The sequence below is a fragment of the Sinocyclocheilus grahami genome, unplaced genomic scaffold (genome assembly GCF_001515645.1).
Source record: "Sinocyclocheilus grahami isolate Dianchi unplaced genomic scaffold, SAMN03320097.WGS_v1.1 scaffold176.1, whole genome shotgun sequence".
NCBI lineage: Eukaryota > Metazoa > Chordata > Actinopteri > Cypriniformes > Cyprinidae > Sinocyclocheilus > Sinocyclocheilus grahami.
The window spans coordinates 3,103,492-3,129,669 of NW_015505355.1; the positions used below are offsets into that span (position 1 = coordinate 3,103,492).

A 26,178-nucleotide genomic window follows, 5' to 3' on the forward strand; every position below is an offset into this window, starting at 1 on the left:
GTCTTAACCGTGGCTTGTGTACTGCAAACACATACCAGCTTCATCACTGTTTCTGTCACGCGACTCTGTTCCCCTTTCGGGCTCTGTCTTTACAGTTGTTTTGAAAGATGAAGCTTGCGATTATGGTAAGGGCCAAGGGGTGTTCAGCCAATCACAATGCACTGGGTCAGCTGGCCAATCAGAGCAGACTGCGCTTGTCGGAAGGAGGGACTTTGTAGAAAACGAAACGTTTGAGAGAGGCGGGGCATAGAGGACCTACAATAATGTACAGTATTTGAAAATAATGTGTTTTTTGAACATTAAAGCATGTCAACATATTCTGTTACACCAAATACACAAAATAATGATCTTTAAAAAAGCATCATATGATCCTTTAATAGTTAGTTAGTAAGGTAGTTGTTAAGTTTAGGTATTGGGTAGGATTAGGGATGTAGAATATGGTCATGCAGAATATGTGCTTTATAATACTAATAAACAGCCAATATCTTAATAATAGGCATGCTAATAATAAGCAACTAGTTAATAGTGAGAATTGGTCCGTATATTAATGTGTTGCCGAATTAAGCTGATTTTTCTCAATCCTTTTGACAAATACAGATATTTTTTATTATAAAAGACCAAAATATAGAGCCCCACACATGACATGCAAAGAAAAAGACATTGTCACAACAAATGAAGAATTTGTTCCCAAGATGTAGTTATGATTTAATTAAATTAAATCAAATCAAGGGAACAAATCAGTACAACGTGGACATGATTTAACTAAAATGAGGGAACTGATTAATAAAACGTGGCCACAAATTAGTTGTGAGAAAAGCAAATCCTCAGTTTATGTCCATAATATCTATTTTTGTTTTCTCCTGTGTGCAGGTCTCCATACAAAAATAATGAAATACTGATTAAGATTTTTTTTTCTTATAGCACATAAAAACATGACATTTTTGTACATTATTAATTGTATCCATATATTATTCATGTCTGATTTTTTAATTTTTGCATCTGCAGTCACAAACTATTGCGTTCACCCCGAAAGCCAGCACGCAAGATTTCCAAGATCCCATTCAAGGTTCTTGATGCCCCAGAGTTGCAGGATGACTTCTACCTCAACCTGGTACGCTTCGTTTACAGATATTTTTACACGTCTAAATATTAAATAATGAAAAGAGAGTACATTATTATCACTTTATTTTTGCGATACTGACCAGCTGACTGTAAGAAATTGGTTTCCTGGGACTGCAGTTATACAGTTTACAATTATACAGTCTAGCGGTCATTACACAAAAATATTAAACTGTAGAATGTCACAATTGACCAGTCATAAGTATTTCAGAGAACCATGTAAAATAATATAACACTTCTTTTATATTTAAAATTTTGATCATTTAAAATGCCATAATATTATATAATATTATACTATACTATACTATACCCTGGCCACAAAACCAGTCATAAAGGTCAATAATTTTTTGAAATTGAGATTTATACATCATTTGAAAGCTGAATAAATACGCTTTCCATTTTCCATTTCCAACTATTTGAAAATCTGGAATCTGAGGGTGCAAAAAAATCAAAATATTGAGAAAATTCGGCTTTAAAGCTGTACAAATGAAGTTCTTAGCAATGCATATTACTAATCAAAAATTCAGTTTTGATATATTTACGGTAGGAAATTTAATAAATATCTTCTTGGAACATGATCTTTACTTTATAGCCTAATGATTTTTGGCATAAAAGTCTTAAGTCAAAATTTATAATTTTGTCCCATACAATGTATTGTTGGCTATTGCTACAAATATACCCCAGCGACTTATGACTGGTTTTGTGCTCCAGAGTCACATATAATATATGATATGATATGATATGATATAATTTAATATGCATTTCTTTTATACAAAGGATGTTAACATTTGCCGAGTAATTTGATTGAAAACGTTTGTGAACAGGTGGACTGGTCAGCTGGAAATCTCTTGAGTGTTGGTTTGGGGGCCTGTGTTTACCTGTGGAGTGCCTGTACCAGTCAGGTAAGAGACAAACTATAAGGACAAACAGCTACAGATGTAATCTGATGTGATCGTCAGTATTGAGCGTTTCATTTTACACAGGTGACGCGGTTGTGTGACTTATCAGTGGATGGTGACTCTGTTACATCAGTGTGCTGGAATGAGAGGGTCAGCTCAAACCTCTTATTTATATGAATATTTCTCATTTGTGATTGTTCAGGGTAATATTTTCGTCTTTGTTGTTCATTCAGGGAAGTTTGGTGGCTGTAGGGACCCATAAAGGATTTGTCCAGATTTGGGACGCAGCTGGAGGGAGGAAGCTGACCAGTTTGGAGGGACATTCAGCACGCGTAGGTTTGTGTCACGCTAAAATCACTCCCTTGAAATGTTTGCTGGTTTTAATCACTCTCTGAGCAATTTAGCAGATTTGTTTTCACTAAGTAAATTAAACTCTCCATCAAGAACAAATCATCTTCATATAACCGGGGCGGTTTCAGTCTCACCTTCTCTGCTCTCTCTCAGGAGCGCTTGCGTGGAATGGAGAGCAGCTGTCGTCGGGTAGCCGGGACAGAGTGATTCTGCAGAGGGACGTGAGGACACCTCCTCCTGTGGAGAGACGCCTCCAGGGCCACAGGCAGGAAGTGTGTGGCCTCAAGTGGTCACCTGACCACCAGCACCTCGCCTCTGGAGGGAACGATAACAAGGTTAGAGCGTCATATTAGCAGAAGAAATGAACAATCCCTTTCAGTTGGCTGAGAACATAGTCCGTATATGTTGCGTTCATGCTTTTTGTGATTTAATATTGAAAGCAGCCTTTCTCGTTTTTCAGTTTTCAAAGAAATAACGAAAAAACGAAATATTTTCAAGGAATAGTTCACCCGAAAATAAAAGTAACTAAAAATGTACTCCTCAGGCCATCCAAGATGTAGATGAGTTTGTTTCTTCATTGGAACAGATTTGGAGAAATGTAGCATTGCGTCACTTTCTCACCAATGGATGCTCTGCAGTGAATGGGTGCCGTCGGAATGAGAGTCCAAACAGCTGATAAAAACACCACGATAATCCAAAACTAATCCACACCACTCCAGTCCATGATTTTTTTGTTATTATGGACACTTTTATGTTTTATCAAATCCAATAACAGTTAATATTTCCCAAGTATACCAGTTGGAAATAGTGTAGAGAGACACTGCGCATAGTGTAAACAGCCAAAATTTGGCTTGATATTTTTTTATTTTTAAGTTCAGGTGAATGAATAAACAGCTTGAATATTTGATTTCCACATGTGGAACTTCTGTCTTCAGTTGAAATTTTGCTTTTAAAAAGTTGCTTTCAATATTAACTTAAAAAAAATGAATGAACAGAACGTACACAGATGATTTTAGAGTACCGATTTCCGTTTTGTTGATGAGTCTTTTTTTTACAAATTGAAAAAGAACTAATTAAAGTTTGGTCTAAATAGCATGTCACTCCCGGTGTGTTTTTCTCTGCTGCGGCTGCTGTTAGTTACTGGTGTGGAACAGCTCCAGTCTGCTCCCCGTGCAGCAGTACAGCGATCATCTGGCCGCTGTGAAGGCCATCGCCTGGTCTCCTCACCAGCACGGCCTGCTGGCCTCCGGAGGGGGAACGGCGGACCGCTGCCTTCGCTTCTGGAACACTCTGACCGGACAGGCGTTACAGAGTACCGACACCGGCTCACAGGTCTGCAACCTGGCCTGGTCCAAACACGCCAACGAGCTGGTAAGACAAGCACCTACACACACAGTCAAATCAAATGCTTTTTCCCGTACTGACTTACACCATTGATGTCCACCAGGTCAGCACACACGGCTACTCCCAGAACCAGATCCTGGTGTGGAAATACCCCTCACTCACCCAGGTGGCCAAGCTCACAGGACATTCATACCGAGTGCTCTACTTGGTAAGAGTTTTTCGGATCTACTGTTTTTTCAGAAATACTGCAGTTTATACATTCCATGACTTGTACACTTTGTTATGATGTTTATAGTTTCTGAATTAAAATCTCAGGGTAAGGCAACTGTCCTATGGAAGCCCGTTTCTGCCACTGAATAAAAAAAAAAAAAAAGAAGGTTATTGCGACTTTTTATCTCACAATTCTGCCTTTTTTTTCAGAATTGCGAGTTTATATCTCACAATTATGACTTTATAACTCGCAATTGTGAGTTTATATCACACAATTCTGACAGAATTGCGAGTTTATATCTCACAATTATGACTTTATAACTCGCAATTGTGACTTTATATCACACAATTCTGAGAAAAAAAGTAATAATTGTGAGATTGCATCACACAATTATGAGAAATAGTCAGAATTGTGAGATAATTACCAATTACGCAATTACCTTTTGTATTTTTTATTCAGCTTTTTGAAGCTCTGAATCAACTGAAACAGTTGCTTCTTAAAACGATTCACTGTTTCAAAGAGCTTGAAAATGCAACAAAAACTGATTACAAATGTTTACGAAGTGTAACCTATTAAATCTATTCTACAAATAATTACATACAAAATAATGAGTACAAATAATTTGTTATAAGGCAAGGCTTGGCAAATTAAAAGCAATTAAGTTACAGAAAAGTTTTCAAATTCATTAAATCGAAATAAAATGATCCTGTATTATAAAACTAACCTGAGATCAGTTAAAAACCATTAGACACTTGTTCAGGGGTTCACCAGATCTAATGGCGAACCCTCAACATTTTTAAATGTTTCGAAACCAAAGTTCAAAACAGTATGACGTTATGAATCCCAGTTTTCTTAAAGTCACACGACATGCCAAGTTTGATACAAGCTCCAAACCTCTGATTCAAAGCAAAGGATTCATTAATGTTTTGAAGCTTCATGAAGAAGCACCCATTATCATACAGTCCATATGAAACCAACAAAAATACAAAGCGTTCATCCTTTTTGTCATTATGGACACTTGGTTTTATCAAAATGAATAACATTTTCCAAGTGTGCCATTATGAAAGCTCACTATATAGCTCAGAGAGACACTGTGGATGGTGTAAACTGCCAAATTATCCAGAAGGTATGGTTGTCTCTGGATCTGATTTTTAATTAAGTACAAATGACCGGCAAAGACAAAGAGTAATCAAATCTTCGATGTGTAATTGAATAATGTGAAGACACACATGCTGAGGATGTGTCTGGTTGTGTACAGGCGGTGTCTCCAGATGGCGAGGCCATCGTAACAGGAGCAGGAGACGAGACGCTGAGGTTCTGGAATGTCTTCAGCAAAACACGCTGCACCAAGGTCAGGATGAAGTCTTGCATTCGGACATGCAACTCGTGCTGCATCTTTCTGTACGTCTTTCACATTTTTTGTCTTCTATCTCCAGGAATCCAAATCAGTGTTGAACCTGTTCACCAGGATACGGTAATTCACATCCAATCACGTGAACGAATGAAAGCCTTGACTCACTCTGTTCTGTGTCCTTGCATCAACTCTAGACCCTCCGACAGAGAGAGACCCCAGCACTTCCTTCACGCTCACTTTTTTACTCCGCATATATCTGTTTTATCTTGTAAAATTGAGTGAGGGCTCGTTGTTTATGTTAAGATTCAGTCCGTTCTTCTTCTTATTGTACATTGTGGATGTCCAAACAGATGTGCTATTGTATAAGTAGAAGTATTAATAGAGAAATGAACCTATATGACCTATATTGTCATTATCATGACTGTCAGACATGAGGTTAAAATGAATGGAAATGTCAATATTTTATATGTGTGTATCAAAACAGATCATGATATCCGTGAGAAATAAATACACTTAACACTAATCCTGCTGCTTTTTATGACAAACGGACATAATTATGTATTTACTGTATGTCTAGCAATACTGTATGTACATTTCCGTTCAAATGTTTGCGGTACGTTTTTTTTTTTTTTTAATAAATACTTTTATTAATCAAGGATGCATTAAATTGATCAAATGTGACGGTAAGTTTTAATGTTACAAAAGATTTCTGTTTTTAAACAAATGCTGTTCTTTCGAACTTTCACTATTCCAGAAAAATATGAAGCAGCACAACTGTTTTCAACACTTATAATAATAATAATGCTACTCAATCAGCAAATCAGCATATTAGAATGATTTCTGAAGGATCATTTGACACTGAAGACTGGAGTAATGATGCTGAAAATTCAGCTTTGCATCACAGGAATAAATTACATTTTAAAATATATTTAAAAAAGAAAACAGCTATTTACATTTTAATAATATTTCACGTTCTACCGTATTATGATCAAATAAATGCAACCTTGTTGAGCATAAGAGACTTGTTTCAAAAACAACAACAAAAAAAACTTAGCAAAGCCAACTTTCAAACTTTTTGTATTGTAAATATGAGATGTGTTCAAGAAAAGCTTAAAGTTTCACTGAAAACTGAAAAAAACACACACAAAACCGCTTGCAAAGCTCCACAGGTTTCCACAGAACTGGAAAAACCACCATTCATAAAAATCTACAAATGTATAAGACTTGCATAACCTAACTAATGTTTAGCAATGTTCATGTTAAAACAAATAAGAACAAATAGAGATATATTCTTTGAAAACAAGTCATGAGTAAATGTATCTTGTTTTAAGGATGTTTTGATTATTTTAATAGAAAAAAAAAGATTTTTGTGTGTGTGGTGAAATCAGTGCTGTTGTGTTTACAGAAGATTTGATAAGATAGCAAAAATAATTATTTCAATCATTCAGATTGCTTTTTCTAAAAAAAACTTAGCAAAGCCAACTTTCAAACTTTTTGTATTGTAAATATGAGATGTATTCAAGAAAAGCTTAAAGTTTCACTGAAAACTGAAAAAAACACACACAAAACCGCTTGCAAAGCTCCACAGGTTTCCACAGAACTGGAAAAACCACCATTCATAAAAATCTACAAATGTATAAGACTTGCATAACCTAACTAATGTTTAGCAATGTTCATGTTAAAACAAATAAGAACAAATAGAGATATATTCTTTGAAAACAAGTCATGAGTAAATGTATCTTGTTTTAAGGATGTTTTGATTATTTTAATAGAAAAAAAAAGATTTTTGTGTGTGTGGTGAAATCAGTGCTGTTGTGTTTACAGAAGATTTGATAAGATAGCAAAAATAATTATTTCAATCATTCAGATTGCTTTTTCAATCATAACCCGTTAACAATATGGCTTGATTGTATTCAAAACACTGGATCTTTTGACCCCACAATACTAAAGCAATGACGACTCCACTCTGTATCTTGTATGGAGAGTGTTTAGTAGTTTGCTGCATACTCAGTACCTTGTAGTCCTCGACTCAACAAAGCAAACTCTTTCACAATGTCCTTCATCCGTCGCTTACTCACTTGTTCCCTGTGTGGACAGTTGAAAAGACAAAACACATTTTTATAAAGTGCAGAGTTCATGGGTGGTGTTCTGGTGTTAATGTCATGGTTCTACCTGAGGATCTGCTGGCAGAAGTGTTCTTTGTGCTCAGTGGTGAGATGTGAGCTGGGGAAGCCAGGGGGCAGAAGAGCCTCTCTGAGCCACACAGACAGCATGCTGGGACAGTTACGACTCGCTGAAAACAAGACTTCTGCAAAGTGCTCTGCCAGACTGCGTGGAGACTGACCACCAATAACCTGCATTCACAATGATATTGGTTCTTACATGCTCAATATATATCTAGTATTCTTTGGCTGCATATTCCTGTATGAAGTAAATGTTCCTAAAACACTCCCATCAATCATTTTACACACAATTAAAATTGCAATTAAAAAGCCTGCACTGAAATACACAAGTGATTTATAAGATAATGTTGGTGAGTGACATTTTAGAAATTTTTGTACTGCCAATGAAATTACTTGGAAATAGGGCTGTCAAAATGGCTGAAAAACTAAATCGGAATTTTGTACTTAAATATCAAAATTCAAATTATATTCGAATTTAAAATGCATAATTTCAGTTAGGGGGAAAAAAGATTTTGTCTTCCCTCCTGAGGCCACAAGAGGGCGCATCGAGCAAAATATTACTAATGCACGTTTATTCAAAGCATAAGATAACATGACTATCTGTGAAAAAAGTGCATAATGTTTAAAATAATGTTTATAAACCAATTATAATTAAGTTGCTTAAACAACTATAAACAAAACAGCATCATGTATGTATGCATAGTTTAAAACAAAGGGCGTAAAGCCAATCACACAGAGTACATTTTTCATTTAAAAACATGAGATGCAGTGGGATGGGGAAAAAAACCCGCCATAAAGTCTCGAGACATGTTTTTTTCAAAGTTAAACTTGCATTAATTTTACATGGCTTTCTAAACATGCGGCGCCTTTGTGCGAGACGCGAGTGCAATGGTGATAGATGTCCCTCTAGATGGAAAATGCGCGAAATATGCGTTCTGTGTGAACGGCTTGGTTTCAGTTTTGATGTAAACAAGATCTTCTCCGCATTGATGTTCTCTTTTCCCGCAATATTTGTAATTAACAACGCAGCAGCGGCGCATCTAGTGGCTTCAACTGGATAGGCTAACAAACACATTATAATGCAACGACACTTACATCGTCATCACATCTCATGCGCCACTGATAAGGCTGCCTCCTTTATGCACACCTAAAATTCAAATGCAAAAACGTTGTAAAATAAAAATGTGGATTTTTATTTTCAATTCGACGAATATTCGAAATTCGAATTTTTCTACTTGGAAATAAAATGATAGTTTTCTGGTCTCCAAGAAACAGTAGTGGTGTTTCATTCCTTCATTTATCAGTATTTTTGTAGTAAATAATTCAGTGACTCAATCTCTTGTTTCATTGCTGCATGAATAAGTGTGATTGAAAAAATAGGTTAAAGAAATTATACAATTACTCACTCATAAAGACAGTCATAACTTGCTCCTGAATGAATAAGTGTTTTTGAATGAATTGTTTGATTCAATTATTCACTCAGAAAAAACGTTTCCATCCATGAATGAATCAGTTTGTTTGAATAAAACGGTTAATTGAACGATTCTATGAATCACTCATAAAGACAGTCACTTAAGTCACTCCTGAATCAATCATTTTTTTCCAATTTTTTAGCTGCACACCACTTGAAACTGAAATTCGAATTTTTCTACTTGGAAATAAAATGATAGTTTTCTGGTCTCCAAGAAACAGTAGTGGTGTTTCATTCCTTCATTTATCAGTATTTTTGTAGTAAATAATTCAGTGACTCAATCTCTTGTTTCATTGCTGCATGAATAAGTGTGATTGAAAAAATAGGTTAAAGAAATGATACAATTACTCACTCATAAAGACAGTCATAACTTGCTCCTGAATGAATAAGTGTTTTTGAATGAATTGTTTGATTCAATTATTCACTCAGAACGTTTCCATCCTGAATGAATCAGTTCGTTTGAATAAAACGGTTAATTGAACGATTCTATGAATCACTCATAAAGACAGTCACTTAAGTCACTCCTGAATCAATCATTTTTTTCCAATTTTTTAGCTGCACACCACTTGAAACCAACTACTGATGTGTTTTGAATTGCTTGAGTGAATAATTCAATGACTCACTCATAAAAACATTTATTGTTTCCATCCTGTATGAATGAATTAATGTTTGTATGAATCGAATGAGTATTTGACTGAATAGGTTGAATACATCATTTAATGACTCACTGATAAAGGTCACTTGTTGCCACCTACTGGTGTAACAATATAAATGGCAGAAATATGAATTGCACAGAGAGTCTGTCTGAACTGCTGATGAAAACAGTACTCATGTGGAAATATCTGACCTCTAGTAGGGTCTGAAGGAGCAGCTTGCCGTCCTCCTGTAGCACCTCCCTCACAGCAGGAATCTCCTCACAATGAGAGATCAGCTCCGTCTGTGCAGGAGCATCAAGAGAGCATATCATGGAGTATACAGTACTCACCAAGGTACAGGGTGACTAATATTACAAGCATTAATGGTACAGAAAGAGTTTATTCCAGTACAAGCTCTGGTATTTGGGCTCTATGTTCAACTACAGCTGTCTGTGAAGATGAACCACTTCTGGGAACATGTTCAGTGTTGTACTTACAAATAGCTGACAAGTTGCTTTCAGTGTTGGAGCTTCAGGAAACTTGAATGACAAGATTCCTACATAGACATGGACAGTTAATAAATGGATGAATAAATGAACGTTGTGGCTGTTAATACACTTACTGATGCTCACCACAGTAGAAAACAGCTTTGATATCAAGATGGTCTGAAAGATAAAGGTCAGACTTTCTTCTCAAAGCCTGCAGACATCAGAGAAAATATTACCAAAGAAAAAGAAAAATGGGAAACCTCTTTACATGGTAAAAACAATGAGAAGAGGTTGTTTTTTAACAATGTAAATCTAAAATATGTAATCTACAGTGGGTACGGAAAGTATTCAGACCCCCTTAAATTTTTCACTCTTTATTATATTGGCAAATGATGTAAATGATTTCACAGACCTGAGCGTGAAGCTGCATAAATGACTCCACAACATCTGGATGATCTCTGGAGCCTACAACAACATTTCCATTTTGTAACAATGACTGTAAAGTCATGCATTAATATCATAGCTTGCGAAATTGTGCATGTTGAAGGTATTTTTAGTTGTTTCATTAGACAACTAAAGAGTTCGATTACTGAGATCAAATGAATAGTATTAGTAATATAATGCTGGTCACATGATCTCAACATTGCAGCCACCATGCTTTTTCTAGGCCACTCATGTACACATTTTAATAATATTTGTCAAAAGTACTATTCATTTCTTTATTTTGAATATTCTGTCATCAGTTACTCATCTTCATTTCGTTCTAAACCTGTATGACTTTCCTACTTCTGTGGAATATCTTTCAACTGTTTCTGTCCATACAATATCCAAAACAGCACAGGACCCCATTGATTCCCTTTCATGGGGACGCAGTGTCTCGTTCCCTACTCAGGGAACCATGGTTACATAAGTAACCTGAGACGTTCCCTTTCATGGGAACTTTGAACTGCGTCCTCTAGGGGTCGCTATGGGGAAACCTAGAGGACGCAGTGTCTCGTTCCCTACTCAGGGAACCATGGTTACATAAGTAACCTGAGACGTTTTCTTTGTACAGACAAAAAAACACTTTTTCAAAATATGTTCCAGGAAACAAATCATACCGGTTTGGAACGATATGAGGGTGAGTAAATGAAAGTGATTTTTCATCTGGAGATACAGTATCTATCCCCTTAATGCACCTTTGCTAAGCATTTGAATTGACTAATCACTTTAAATTCAGACCCTTGCAGAGCTCATTGTTGATATGTTGATAGCGACTCATTCTAATCTCTTACCGAGCTGAAAAATGGACATGGTGATGTTGGTAATCAGCTCCAACAGAGCAATGATTGGAGAAAAGAGATCCTTCTCACAGCCAAAAATGTGAACTAACTAGAGGGAAACATGAAAAGAATAAACAAACGATATTTATGTTATTTATTAGTCTTATCATCAAGCCAATTATACGTTATGTCATTACTTGTCGTGTGAGATCTAAAGCCGAGGCTTGTGGGTAAGCGCTGAACATCTGACCAATGAGCTCACAGAGCTGAGTCACCAGCGGTGCAAAGTCATGGAGAAGGGTCTTCAGTGATTTCTCAAAGACAGCACACACCGCCTGAGATGGGGCGAGAGAAAAGCCAATCATTCATATACTCCCACAAACACACACACGTTCACGAACACTGACCTCGACCACCTCTGGTTCATTCAGCCACTTGCTGAGAATGGTCTGGATCAGAGGGAAGGCCTGCTGCAGGACAACCACCACCTGAGAAACGCCCAGAACAGCTGTTGGGTGTTCATTTTACGACAAACTTGCCAATCAACAATAGCTGATTGGACTTTTGAGTCTTGATGGGTTGTCGTACCGGGTTGTTGTGGTGTGGCTGTGTTTGGACAGGCCTCATGACCTCCGATCTTTCGCTTTGCTTGTTCAGGTCAAATGTAGAGAAGAGATCGGACAGCAGGCCGAGGATGTGGACAATAGGAAGCTTATTCGCAGAGCTGGGCTGCATAGAAGGGTAAAAGAGAGTATTTTTCAAACTATCTTCTTTCTTGTTCCACCAAATTCAGGTACGACAAAGGGTTTAACTATAAAACCTCTCTGGAACTATATTTATTGTGTACTATACAAATACATTTTCTTCACAGGTTTAAAAGTACTCTAGTAGTACTTGAATTCAGCATGCTCCTCACCGGCTCACTGGCCAGTTTCTCCAGCTGCTGGATGTGAGGGGTGACCAGAGAGAGCAGCTTCCCCAGAATCTCATCACTGGGCAGAGCTGAGAGCAGGAACCCCAGCGCCTGCATTATCCACATACACTGAGGGCTCTGTACAGGAGACTTACTGTCAGTCCTAATATGACTACTAAGCATGATCAGCAGTTCATGTCCGGTCCATTCACATGAATACAGATGAAAAATATACAGCACAAACTACATTTTTAAATTGAAAAACGGTGACTTATATTAAAAAAAGCCTTTTAATTAAGTTGAAGATACAGACCGATTTTTTTAAATGTGTTAAATAAAATCTATATATCAGCCACAATGTTGAACAGACACAGAAACAAGGGGCTATAAAATGATAAAACATTCAATGTAAAAAAATCACCACATACACACTCTTACACAGACAGAAAAACTGAAATGAACGGGAGTCTAAGACTGTAAGCATTACTGTGAAAATTACACTTCAAAGTGATTTAAATAAAAATAAAAAATGCATACCAAAATTTGACAGAAAATTGTATGAATGCATACTACATATACTGGCCATTATTGCCATGACATGATGCATGCCCAAATAAATGATACTTAGTTTCATTGTATGGAAGTGTAGATTTTTACTTTAGTGAAGTTCCATAAGTTTACATATTTGTTTAAAGAGACAGTTCACCAAAAAGTTGTTCCAAACCTGTATGAGTTTCTTTCTTCTGTCGAACACAAAAGAAGATATTCAAGACATTGACCATTGCTTTTTTCTATCCTATGGAAGTCAGTGGTTACCGTCAACGGCTTGGTTACCAACATCATTCAAAAAAATCAAAGTTTGGAACAACTTGAGTATGAGTAAATGATGGCAGAATTTTCATTTTTGGTTGAATTATCCCTTTAAACAAATAATGGAGAAAATAGAAAAATGTAATAATCTAAATGACCTAAAATCCCAAAAGTATACTACATCAAGGAAATTAGCGTTACATCATTTCATTAAAAAAAGTTACACTCTTACTGTCTCCCCAGTTAAAGACGACCATTAATAGCCAAGGTTGGACTCTTTTCGAAGAGCTTAGGAGGGTTAAGCATTATACAAAGTAATCATGTTTTTTATTTTTACTAGTGTAAGTTACAGTTAGTGTTACCAAAAATAAGCAAACAAATGGATTGGACTTACTTTATGGATGTCTTTGACAAGCACTGCCTGAGACCAAAAAGACCACCATGAGCTTTCTACATTACACACTGATAATGTTTTGATGCAACTGTAGTGGCACTTCTAGGCAAAAAGTTTTTTAAACCTGTGAGACGGCCATGATATCATTGGCGTGAAGATGGAGGTCGTGTCGACACTCTCGACAGATTCTCTTCAGAGCAGAGACACAAGCCACGGATAGATCCGCGTCGGACAGACCATGCAACACCACAGGCAGGACACTCGCCAACATGAGCGAATGATCGGCCAACCACTCGGCCAAAGAGCCTGCAAGAAACCATGACAGCAGCCAGTGAAATCATTTTTCACTACAATATTGTCACAATAGTAAAATTGAACTAACAATGAACACAATCCGTTTACAGCATTTTTATACATTCTGGTTAAAGTTAATTTCTAATAGTTTATGCTACGTCATGCATTAGAAGTGTGATATATAGAACTTTATTGTAAAGTGTTATCTAAAAATCTGTTGATTTATTGTCTGAATGAGTAGCTTACTGGTTTAGAAAACAATACATCAGTACGGTCACTAAACGTAAATGCCTTGTATTAACAATGCTTCAAAGTTTGAAAATACAACTTCAATTTGAAACAATGTTTAACATGAAAATAGGTTTTTCATCAGTACTTTAGTCTTGTTTTCTAGTGCAAATGTCTTAAGATTCTTAAATCAAGTTACATTTACTTGAGAAACAAAATGACATAAGAAGTCTTGTTTTATTAGAAATTGATCAAAATGTAGTGAGTTTACGATTAAAGTGAAAAAGAACTTAATTCAGAGGGGAAACAAGTTTCCATACCCCATTCACAGATATTTGTTCTTGTTTTAAGCTTAAACGCACTTAATTTTGTTCATGTCAACAATCTTAAGTAAAAAAAGATATTTGTACTGAAACATTTCAGTGTACAACATGTGAAACATGTACTAAGATTTTTTAAGGCCGAATTAAGACATTTTAAGACCTGATTTGTAGAATACACTTGCAAGCTATGTTTAGAAATGAATGAGTGTACCTATGGTGAACATGATGGTCTCAGCCAGCTGAACGTTGTTTGCTGTGATGAGAGGAATCAGACCGATCAGTCCTGGAATAACGTCCGAGTAACTGACATCCACTGTTTCAGCGATGGACTGAAACCCAAAGAGCAGAGCCTCTATATCCTCCACGGGAGAGAGGGAGATGATACAGAGATATTGTTCAATATGCATGACATATACACAGTATTTATAAGCCAGTGTAACATTAGGACTGACTTGCCATGAGGAGGGGTGCGTTGTGTCCGTCAGCAGTGTGCCTAGTTTATCATACAGGCTTCTGAGGAGCTCTGGGCCCAGCAGCTCATACACATACATCAGAGTATCCGAGATGTCAACCCTCAAATCCAATTAAACATGCTTATTATTGCATTATGATACAAATTAAAAATAAATGAAGACTGAATGGAGAAGAAAAGAAAACATTTTGTAGAAGTGTGCACATGCTGCTCTTTTTAAAGGGGTCATATGATGTTGCTAAAAAGAACATTATTTTGTGTATTTGGTGTAATGAAATGTTTTTATGCGGTTTAAGGTTCAAAAAATACATTATTTTCCACATACTGTACATTATTGTTTCTCCTCTATGCCTCGCCTTTCTGAAACGCGTTGATTTTTACAAAGCTCATCGGTCTGAAAAGCAAGGTGTGCTGTGATTGGCCAGCTATCCAGTGCGTTGTGATTGGCCGAATACCTCAAGCGTGTGACGGAAATGTTACGCCCCTTACCATATTGTGATGTTACGCCCCTCCGACCGGAGCGACGATTCAAAAACATGAAAACCCATTATAAACGAGGCATTTGTTGCATCCAGTGGGGACATAATTACGGATTATAATGACTTATACTGTATTTTTATGCATTTGTGATTGGAGAAATGACAAACTACAAACGTTACACTACACAGCTCAAAACTCACGTTTGAATGGTCAGTGGCAAATCCTTTAAATATAAAAAACACTTACAGCCAGAACAGTGAACAGTGAGTCAGAACAGCCGGCATTGTAGTCTACTCTCCCAGGATCAGGAAACAGTCCTCCATAAAATGTGCTGCACCCATCTGAATATTTGGGTTGAAGTGTTCTGGAACAGTGTTGTAAATACAACTTAACCACTGATTTCTAATCGTGTCCTCTTTTGGAAGACCAAGCAAAGTAGTTTCGCTTTCGCAACGAAACACAGCATCACACACGGCGGCCTAGAGTGAGCGGGAGCCGGAGGCTAGAGTTAGCGGCAGCCAGTGGGCTTGAGAACGGTGTGGCGGGCGGGCTTGCGGCAACCACATGTGATGGACTCCGCTTCTCATCTTCTTTTGGAAGGCCAAACAAAGTAGTTTCGCTTTCTACACACGCTTTCGTAACACACAGAACTCAAACACACAGCGCCTTCACGACATAGCGGCGGCGGCAACAACAAAACTACAGCGAGAATAAAAGTTATGCCTTCTTTCTTTGTGTGAACATTTGGGCGGCGTTATGCAAATCTTCCCACATAGTGAGGTAGATATGTGGGGGCGTGTTAGAACGAGCCGTTTTAGGTAGGCGTGGTTGACTCTTAACTTTTATAAAGAATATCTCTTTGGATTTGAGACTTTAAGAGCTTGTAACACTCCAAAGAGAAAGGAAAAATTGAAATCGCATCATATGACCCCTTTAAGTCTTGAAATGTTAATGCTGTTTGCCAGAGAATCAATGAAACAGAATGAACAAACCCTTAATTTTAAGTATTAACCGTTGCTGTATAATTTAACACATTGTAAAAAAAATTTAAAATTTACTTTATTTAGTTTAAACCCTTAAATGCTAAGATACGTTACAAAATATACATTGGGTAAATCAGTTTCCAGTCTTAAAAACAGATTTTAAGTAAATGCTAAATGTTTATTTATTTATTTATTTATTTATTTTTGACAATTAGAAATTAATTAGATATTTTTAGATAAAAAATATAAAAAAAATTCAAACATATATCAGGAACTATAATTAACTAAAACCTACTGAATATATTTTAAATATATTTTAAAGTCTACAAGAGCAATATATTTTGGTACATTTTTGTATATTTTCAATTACACTTCAAAAAAAGGCACTTAAAATAGAAGTAAACGGGGCCAATATTATGAGAATTTGAAAATGTGAAGCATATAATTTTATACAATCACTTAAATTAATTATTCTGTTTATAAGTATATTAAAAATTATGTAATTATATAATGAGTGTATTATTTGAGCTACAAAACTGTTTAAAAATATTTTTTGTACAGTTGTTTTAGAGGTTATTAACCTTTTCTGTGTAAAGTTTATTTAGACAATTTATACTGTTCTGTACTGTTTACACTGTTCACATCTTGTCTCTCACTGCTTTTGTTTATATATACATATATATATATATTTCTTTTTTTCCCCTTGTTGATTATTGACCCTATGTATAAAGGGTTAGTATTAAACAATTTAGCATTTTTAACTATGCAGTTGTATTTCTTCCTTCTCAAAAGTTTTGTTTAACCTGTAGGTCTTGAACTGCTCTTTATCATCTGCGGACCACGCGGCATAGTCCTCATCTCTGGGGAAACAGGCCTTCTGCAGCAGAACATCCACCAGCTGGAAGTACACAGGTCTGTAGATTTGTAGATAGAGCGTCTGCCTCTCAGCATCCAATGACGTTATATCGTCCTGAAACAAGCAGCCAAAAGGACAGCACCAGCACTCAAAACATCATATCTGCCCCAGTTAAGTCAACGCAACACCAGTTGGCACTGGATTTTTCGAGGTGGACTTGTACCTGTAGGGTGTACCAGAATGTGAGCGTGAGTGAGCTGGAGGTCTCATCCACAGGATAGTGTCCAGGTGTACCTGTGCAGGACATAATCATGCTCACTAGAGCCTGAAAGCCCTGCCAGTGATCCACCTGCTCCAGAAGAGTCCTGGGGAGTTGAGAGGGACAGAACGAGGGAAAAGAGCTTTCACCAAACAGACAAGGGCAGTCAGATGATGAATTGGTCTTCTTATAGACCCAGGCCATCTGAGGTCATATAAGACTGTTATTAATGGGAGATTGATGATGCATATAGATCATTATGTCCAACCTGCAGTGCGTTTCTCCCAGAGCTACAGCAATGCGACAGATTCCGTGAGACGTCTCCATGTCTCCATCCTGCACCGCCTTCTTTAGCTGCTCCTGAAGACCCAGCACCTGAGGAACAACCTTCAGCAGACTGTCTGCAAACCTCCACACGCACAAACACATAGACTATAAAAATGAATATTTCATACACAACCTTCTGTGAAGTTCACTAGAATGATAATTAGTTTCTATGACAATTTCTTGCGATTCGTTTTCTTGTGTAAGGGAAAATGTAATCAGTTATCAAACATTTTTTTTCCAAATTATCAGCCAATATTGGATATTTGATAGTTTTGTTTGTGCATCAAATGTATACAGGTGTAGGTTCATAATTTTTGCAATTTTTTTCAGTTATTTTTCCTTAATATGAAAATAATTATCACCTTATCAGTTTTGGAATTTGAATAACACTATGGATTTATGGCGGCAAAATATGCATTGGCAAATACTACGCTGTTCTACTCACATTTTTCCAGAATATGTTAAAATGTTTAATATATTCAGTTTAATATATGTTCAATATATTCAGTTATCTATCAATTTTAATGCAAAAATTCCCCAAACACTATAAACAATGGTAACTTGCAGTTGTTTCCTTAAAGAGCTACTTCTACCTGATTTAACCCATAAACTAATGTATTTGGTTTAATTTAGCAATATTAAATAAGATTTAATAATAGAATCAATTAATTAAAATTTGTAACTTTTTTTGTACAGTCCATAACCACTATCTGTCTGTCTAATATGCTCTATAAGCCAAAATTTAAGATTTATGCATTTGAATTGCCTTTAAAATTTCCATCCATTTGGATTACACATTTTTAACACATAATAAACCTGACAAAATGCGATGCATATTTGTCAGTAATACATAAATGAAAAAAGGATGGGATTTATGCACTCATATAGCTTAGTTTATTTTTAATTATTTCTGTCTTTTTGATTTTATATAAATAACCATTTACAAAATGCATTTTGCTTAAATCTGCTAATTCGCATAAATCAGTTGTGAATCCATTGTGAAAACAACTACATTTATTCAGTTAAAAAGTATGAACTGGGTTAAAATATGACAATATTCAGTTAAAATATATTCAGTAAAAATGAGTGAAAATGTATAAGTTGGAAACCTATATTTAAACCTGGTTACTTTGTATTTAAAACACATCCAGTTAGTAAGAAATCTTGCCTGTTTCTTACATGTTTCATTTATGTATTACTGACAAATATGCCTCTGATTAAGTTTATTAGTTTATGTTAAGACTGTGTAATCCAAATGGATGGACGTTTCATATGCAATTCAAATACGTCTGGCCAGAAAAAGGAAACAGACATCTATTAATACATGGACAGGAGCTAATGCGTGTTTTAACAGTACAAACGGCTGTGTCGTCTCTCACCTCTGACAGTCAGGCTGTGAGATGATGCTGACGATGGTCTCTACGGCTGTGTCAAACAGCTCAGACTCCTTCAGCAGGGCCAAGCAGCTCTCCAGCAACCCCTCGCTGTCTTTTAAAGTGATGTCCAGCGTGAGCCAGGAGGACACGCACCTCAGCACCCGCTCTCTGACCGGACAGGGTGCGTCCGGCCGCTGTAGTAACTGCTGGAGCAGGGAGCAGACCGAGCTCCAGTCCACAGCCAGAGCGCTTCTCAGCTGTGAGCGCCGAGAGGCCGGGATCCTGCTGCTTTGCAGCTCCTCGGGCAGAACGGCGAGGAGCTCTAGAAGCGCGAGGCATCGGGCTTGACCGTCAGCTTCCGTCACACTCTCTCCAGTCTGGAAGGCACACAGAAGATCTGGTACTGCCGTCGGCCACGTTTCGGCTAAGACGTGAAGAACCAAAGAGGCCAGAGCGACACAGAGCCTCGTCAGCACCAGCTTAGGCCCCGATGCAAACTGGCCGACCTGGGTGATGAGCTGCGAGCGGAGCGAGTCTAACTGACCCGGCGGGAGGTCGGACCAATGGCGGGAGATTTTAGCATGTAATGTGCTTGCCCCAAAGAACTGGATCTCAGGAACCTAATGTGAAACCAAATAAGTAAGATCAATGAATGTAATGCAGTGAAAGGTATACATTTTAGAGTGTGGTGTAGTCGAACCCACTGCTTACTTTGTCTGGCCTGAGCAAAGCCCAGCAGAAGTGCCAGGCTTGTGGTGATGCCTGGGCTTGTGTGAGCCACTTCTGGGCCACATTCTTCTTGTCCATATCAGGGTCATAGTAGAGCTGCTGAAGAGCCTACAGAACATTAGGAAAGACCAAAGACTGATTCTATTATAATTACTCTACTTGTCAAAAGGTTGAAATCATTAAGTCTCTTATGCTCACCAATGCTGCATTTATTCGAAAAAATACAGAAAACACCCCCGCCCCACACACACAAAATACAGTAATATTCTGATTTTTATAGAGAGATTCTATATTAATATGTTAATTCATTTTAAAAGATCATTTATTTCTGTGATGACAACACTGAATTTTTAGCAGCCATTACTCCAGTCTTCAAACTGTTTTTACTGCTTAATATTTTTGTGGAAACGTGAAACACTACTATTCATATATATAGTTTGGGTAAGTAAAAATTTTTTTTTTTTTAGAAATTAATACTTTTATTCAGCATGAACACATTACATTTATCAAAAAGTCACTGTAAAGACATTTATGATGTTACAAAATATCTCTCACCAAGGCTGCCTTTATTTGTACATTTTCAGCAGCCATTACGCTCTTCATTATCACAATTTTTGTTATATAATATTTTTGTCGAAAGCATTATACATTTTTCTAAGGATTCTTTTATGAATAAAAAGTTCAAAAACAGCATTTATTTGAAATAGAAATCTTTTGTAACTTTATAAATGTCTTTACTGTCACTTTTGGTCAATTTAATGCATATAAAGGAGTATTAATGCAATAAAAGTATTAATTTCTTTTTCTTTTTTTTATTACACCCAACAGCAAAAACTGTTTTCAACCAATAATAATAATAATAACAATAATAATGTTTCTTGAGCAGCAAATCAGCATGTTAGAATGATTTCTGAAGGATCATGTGACAGTGAAGACTGAAGTAATGATGCTGAAAATTCAACTTTTTGAATTTTTTGAATTTATTCAAATAGAAAACCCTGGTGAGCATAAGAGACTCAGTTCAAAAATATTAAACAATCGTAATGATTCTAAACTTTTGACTTGTATAGTACATATTGATAATTCCATATTCTTTCCCCAAAAAATGTATTGATAATGCATAGATAAGATGTCACTGAAATCACAGCACACAATGGGGAAGCATAACATAAAGCAGCCATCAAATCCCCCACATGCTGACAGTTATTATTAGACTAGCACAGCTTACTGAAGATATCAAGTTACTTTCCACTTACAGAAGCTTCTTTATTGTTCTGAAGTGCACAAGGCCAAACACCTTCACACTTGTGTGGCTTTACTCGGCTGTTAGTGGAATTATGGGAATATGAAGGAATAGAGGCCTCAGGGACAGCATTGTCCAAATGAAAGGCAGCCCTGAATGGAGCTGATGAAATTGACTTCTATTGAATTATAGCTCTCGCCTCAGGTTTACATCTCCAAACCTTGGCAGTTTTGATTTAACCGCTCTTAAAGAAAAGAAAAATGGCTTGTTAAAATGTATGGCTATCACACATTTCATTCAGCTCAAGTGTTAGCAATAATTCTCGCCCTTCAGTGTCTTTTCAGAAAGGCAGAGGCACTAGTTGTAGGCACAAAGTTATTGTTATTCACACACTTCATGAAACGCCAAGCAGTGACAGAAATGTTCTGCGTGACATATGATATTAAAAAACTTTTTTAACACAAGTTTCAGTTATAGTATAAAATTGATAGTTTAGTCCTGGCTTCTGATTGGTCAGTACAGTGTTGCAGTCATCTTATTTTCCTTACATAGTGATAGAGTGGAAAAGTAAAACTTAAAAAAAAAATAATGTAATGTTACTTTATTGACCTTTAAACAAGTTACACTTCTGATGTACTTCTGTTAAAGCCATTAGCATGCATTATTTCAACTTATTTTTTAAATGATCATATTCAACAGCTGAATTCTTGGTGAAAAACTACATTACCCATAATTCCCCAATCAGAGAACCAAAATTATTAAAAGAGCTCTTTCCCTATGCTATATATATATATATATGCATATTTCTCAATAAATATAAAATTAATTGTTTCTCTCTCTCTTTCTCATCAACATCTTTAAATAAACAGTTTTATATTTATCCATGATTGTTATTTCAATTATATTGTTCACCATGATTCTAGGTTTGTAGTTCTTTGTACCTTTGTTTCTTTCATATTTATTTATTGTCAGATTTTCAGATAATGTTTTGATTCTGTAATGTTGTGATTTTCACCTCTTGGTTGAGTGGTTGGTTTGGTTCATGGCTTTTAACTCTTAAACAAAGGTATTTTTAAATCCCTATTGGATTTTCGTTTTATTCTGGTGTCAGTTGCCACTCAAGCCTTAAAACATAACATAAAAATACTTCTGAAAATGAACTTACTGCTATTTCAACACGACCCAGATAATACAATTTCATCTGCTTTTTTATTTTACTCACACCTTATTGATATATGTGTCAAAATAATAATAGCAATTTAAAAAAGATTATCTGGCCCAATCAAACCCCAGTAAGCTAAAAAAAAAAAAAAAAAAAAAAAAAAAAAAAAAAAAAATATTTTTTTTATTAAAATCACTGAAATCACAGCACACAATGGGGAAGCATAACATAAAGCAGCCATCAAATCCCCCACATGCTGACAGTTATTATTAGACTAGCACAGCTTACTGAAGATATCAAGTTACTTTCCACTTACAGAAGCTTCTTTATTGTTCTGAAGTGCACAAGGCCAAACACCTTCACACTTGTGTGGCTTTACTCGGCTGTTAGTGGAATTATGGGAATATGAAGGAATAGAGGCCTCAGGGACAGCATTGTCCAAATGAAAGGCAGCCCTGAATGGAGCTGATGAAATTGACTTCTATTGAATTATAGCTCTCGCCTCAGGTTTACATCTCCAAACCTTGGCAGTTTTGATTTAACCGCTCTTAAAGAAAAGAAAAATGGCTTGTTAAAATGTATGGCTATCACACATTTCATTCAACTCAAGTGTTAGCAATAATTCTCACCCTTCAGTGTCTTTTCAGAAAGGCAGAGGCACTAGTTGTAGGCACAAAGTTACTGTTATTCACACACTTCATGAAACGCCAAGCAGTGACAGAAATGTTCTGCGTGACATATGATATTAAAAAACTTTTTTAACACAAGTTTCAGTTATAGTATAAAATTGATAGTTTAGTCCTGGCTTCTGATTGGTCAGTACAGTGTTGCAGTCATCTTATTTTCCTTACATAGTGATAGAGTGGAAAAGTAAAACTTAAAAAAAAAATAATGTAATGTTACTTTATTGACCTTTAAACAAGTTACACTTCTGATGTACTTCTGTTAAAGCCATTAGCATGCATTATTTCAACTTATTTTTTAAATGATCATATTCAACAGCTGAATTCTTGGTGAAAAACTACATTACCCATAATTCCCCAATCAGAGAACCAAAATTATTAAAAGAGCTCTTTCCCTATGCTATATATATATATATATGCATATTTCTCAATAAATATAAAATTAATTGTTTCTCTCTCTCTTTCTCATCAACATCTTTAAATAAACAGTTTTATATTTATCCATGATTGTTATTTCAATTATATTGTTCACCATGATTCTAGGTTTGTAGTTCTTTGTACCTTTGTTTCTTTCATATTTATTTATTGTCAGATTTTCAGATAATGTTTTGATTCTGTAATGTTGTGATTTTCACCTCTTGGTTGAGTGGTTGGTTTGGTTCATGGCTTTTAACTCTTAAACAAAGGTATTTTTAAATCCCTATTGGATTTTCGTTTTATTCTGGTGTCAGTTGCCACTCAAGCCTTAAAACATAACATAAAAATACTTCTGAAAATGAACTTACTGCTATTTCAACACGACCCAGATAATACAATTTCATCTGCTTTTTTATTTTACTCACACCTTATTGATATATGTGTCAAAATAATAATAGCAATTTAAAAAAGATTATCTGGCCCAATCAAACCCCAGTAAGCTAAAAAAAAAAAAAAAAAAAAAAAAAAAAAAAAAAAAAAAAATTTTTTTTTTAAAAAAAGGACATCTATTAGCTTAGTTGCAATTTCAGGACTTTGAAAACGAATCAGAATTGGACGTTTTCATCCATTACAAAAAAAAAAAAGAAGAAAGAAAATAAATAATTTATTTATTGAAAAAAGGTCATTTGACTGGTCTCCATCCTAGTAGTGTTTTTTTTTTGGGGGGGGGGGGCAAAAGCACATTGTGGAACAAATAAATAAATAAAAATAAATACATATAAACTGATAGGAGACTGTATCTTATGGTGGCCGAGAAGTGCAAAACAAATCATAATTCTGAAAACAAAATAACAAATTACAAACGCAAATGCAAGTCTAAAAAACTAAATAACAATTCAGAAAACACAACAACAATTCAGAAAACATTATAACAAGTCAGTTCATACAATAAATTTAAACTGAGCTACTTTAATACCATCTCTGAACTTTCTACCAGGACTCTGCTGTTCTTCGGCTGGTTCTTCCTGTATACGTTTGATTGACAGATGTCTCGTCCAGTCAGCGGTGAGTAATCCCAAACCAATGGCGCTGTCAGAAAACAACGACAAATCAGACAAACCGGAAGAGGTAGTTCCGTTTAAATGTATTGTATGAATTGCCCTTACAATGGAATAAAAAATACGGGGTGTCTATTTACATTTAGTTAAAAATAGCCATAAATCATCAGCTCCAGTGGCGCAGATAGATAAGCGTGCTTCGTTGGCTTTTTGACGCGATCGACCCGGGTTCGATCCTGTCTTTTGCCGAACTTTTTTTCCCTCCCTTTTCAAATCTCGTATTAGCAATGGATTCTATTTACACTAAGTGAAAATAGCAGTATTTTTAGCAATATGCTATTTACACTAAGTGCAAACTCCTATTTACACTATGTTAAAATAGCAGGATTTCTACTATCAAGTATACTACTTGTTGCAAATAGTGGCAATTATCTGCACTTCAGTATTGTAGTACATTATAAAACAGTATGCAATAATAACGTATTGAGTGTAAATTATAATTTTAATTATTAAATGGATGCCACCTTATTGGTACAATAAAGCCCTCCCTACACCTACCCTAACCCTACCCGATACTTTATTTTCAACTTTTTGATTATTTCCTTAATTTTTATTGAAAATAAATGCCTTTATGATGTGATACAAGATTTGAAAAGGGAGGAAAAAAAAGTTCGGCAAAAGGTGGGATCGAACCCGGGTCGATTGCGTCAAAAAGCCAGCAACACGCGCTTATCCAGCTGCGCCACTGGAGCTGATGCTTTACAACCACGTTTAACTAAATCTAAATATACACTCCGTATTGTTTATTCCATAGTAAGGGCAATTTATACAATACGTTTAAACTGAGCTACTTTAATACCTTCTCCGAACTTTCTACCACGACTCTGCTGTTCTTCGACTGGTTCTTCCTGTATACGTTGATTGACAGATGTCTCGTCCAGTCAGCGGTGAGTAATCCCAAACCAATGGCGCTGTCTCAAACTATACCTACCTCTTCCGGTTTGTCTGATTTGTCCTTGTGTTTTCTGACTTGTTAATTTATTTTTGGATTTGTCGTTGTTTTCTGACTTGTTATTTTGTTTTCTGAATTGTTGCTGTGTTTTCTGAATTGTTATTTAGTTTTTTAGACTTGCATTAGCGTTTGTAATTTGTTATTTTGTTTTCAGAATTGTGATTTGTTTTGCACTTCTCGGCCACCGTAAGATACAGTCTCCTATCAGTTTATATGTATTTATTGTTATTTATTTATTTGTTCCACAATGTGCTTTTGCCCCCCCCCCCAAAAAAAACACTACTAGGATCGAGACCAGTCAAATTACCTTTTTTTTAACCTTCTCGGCCACCGTAGTATCTCCAGTAAAACAATATTAACATTGCATTTTTTTTCATGTTTTAGCCTATATTTGGGGCCTTTTTGTGTGTTATTACAATGTAGGAAATTTTTAATAAGCACTTATAAAATTAGAAAAGAAATGTTAAAGTTTCAACCTGATGCTTTGACGTTAAGTATGTTTATTGAGCTAAGGTCATTCAGACCCCAAATATATAATATTTAGGTGAAACGCTATAACGTTGTGTAATTAGTCGCAGTTTGTCAAGTCCTCTCAAACACAAATGGTCGAGGGTTATTGTGTTTCTGTGAGTCACAGCAGCTCACAATCTACTCACCCTCTCCACTGCCTCCACCGTGAACTCGTCTGCATTCACTGCCTCCATTCTCAATCCTCATTAACTTCCTTATCTCCTATTCTTGTGCTCAGCAACAGTGAGTATTCGGTGGTAAGGTGTGAGGGGGTGTTTTGGGGTCCTGTCAGCTCATGACTCGTGTGTGTGCGCTCGCGGGGGCAGATCTGA

At 36.1% G+C, this 26,178-nt stretch overlaps 2 protein-coding genes across 3 annotated transcripts in view; one reads left to right on the forward strand and one right to left on the reverse strand.

Moving 5' to 3' along the window:
- The window catches only part of fzr1b (fizzy/cell division cycle 20 related 1b), an 18,458-nt gene extending 12,573 nt beyond the window's left edge, over positions 1-5,885 (forward strand). The window contains exons 12-15 of the mRNA XM_016283666.1: positions 3,507-3,740; positions 3,817-3,921; positions 5,183-5,275; positions 5,361-5,885. Coding sequence (XP_016139152.1) covers positions 3,507-3,740; positions 3,817-3,921; positions 5,183-5,275; positions 5,361-5,402 — 474 coding nt within the window. The 3' untranslated portion in view covers positions 5,403-5,885. The remainder of the gene's footprint in view (positions 1-3,506; positions 3,741-3,816; positions 3,922-5,182; positions 5,276-5,360) is intronic.
- A 1,195-nt stretch (positions 5,886-7,080) lies between these two features.
- On the reverse strand, positions 7,081-26,178 carry LOC107593890 (importin-13-like). 2 transcript variants are annotated; one of them, XM_016283768.1, is made up of 21 exons: positions 25,993-26,178; positions 19,744-19,869; positions 19,036-19,652; positions 17,598-17,738; positions 17,294-17,435; positions 17,018-17,184; positions 14,732-14,852; positions 14,491-14,638; positions 13,559-13,740; positions 13,435-13,461; positions 12,234-12,341; positions 11,906-12,046; positions 11,725-11,805; positions 11,515-11,652; positions 11,330-11,426; positions 10,468-10,520; positions 10,200-10,266; positions 10,065-10,123; positions 9,780-9,869; positions 7,451-7,632; positions 7,081-7,363 (listed from the first exon to the last, which is right to left on the reverse strand). In XM_016283768.1, the coding sequence occupies exons 1-21, from the start codon at positions 26,038-26,040 to the stop codon at positions 7,267-7,269; spliced, it is 2,832 nt and encodes a 943-aa protein (XP_016139254.1). In that variant the 5' UTR covers positions 26,041-26,178; the 3' UTR covers positions 7,081-7,266. The 2 variants fall into 2 exon arrangements, with proteins under 2 accessions (XP_016139254.1, XP_016139253.1); XM_016283767.1 differs by having other exon boundaries at positions 12,234-12,368.

Excerpts from the sequence above, each read along its gene's own strand:
- LOC107593890 (XM_016283767.1), bottom strand. The coding sequence starts at position 26,040 with ATGGAGGCAGTGAATGCAGACGAGTTCACGGTGGAGGCAGTGGAGAGG. Across the intron at positions 19,870-25,992 it reads CGGTGGAGGCAGTGGAGAGG|GCTCTTCAGCAGCTCTACTA; the intron begins GTGAGTAGATTG and ends AATGTTCTGTAG. Across the intron at positions 13,462-13,558 it reads ATATCATGGCCGTCTCACAG|GCAGTGCTTGTCAAAGACAT; the intron begins GTTTAAAAAACT and ends TTTTGGTCTCAG.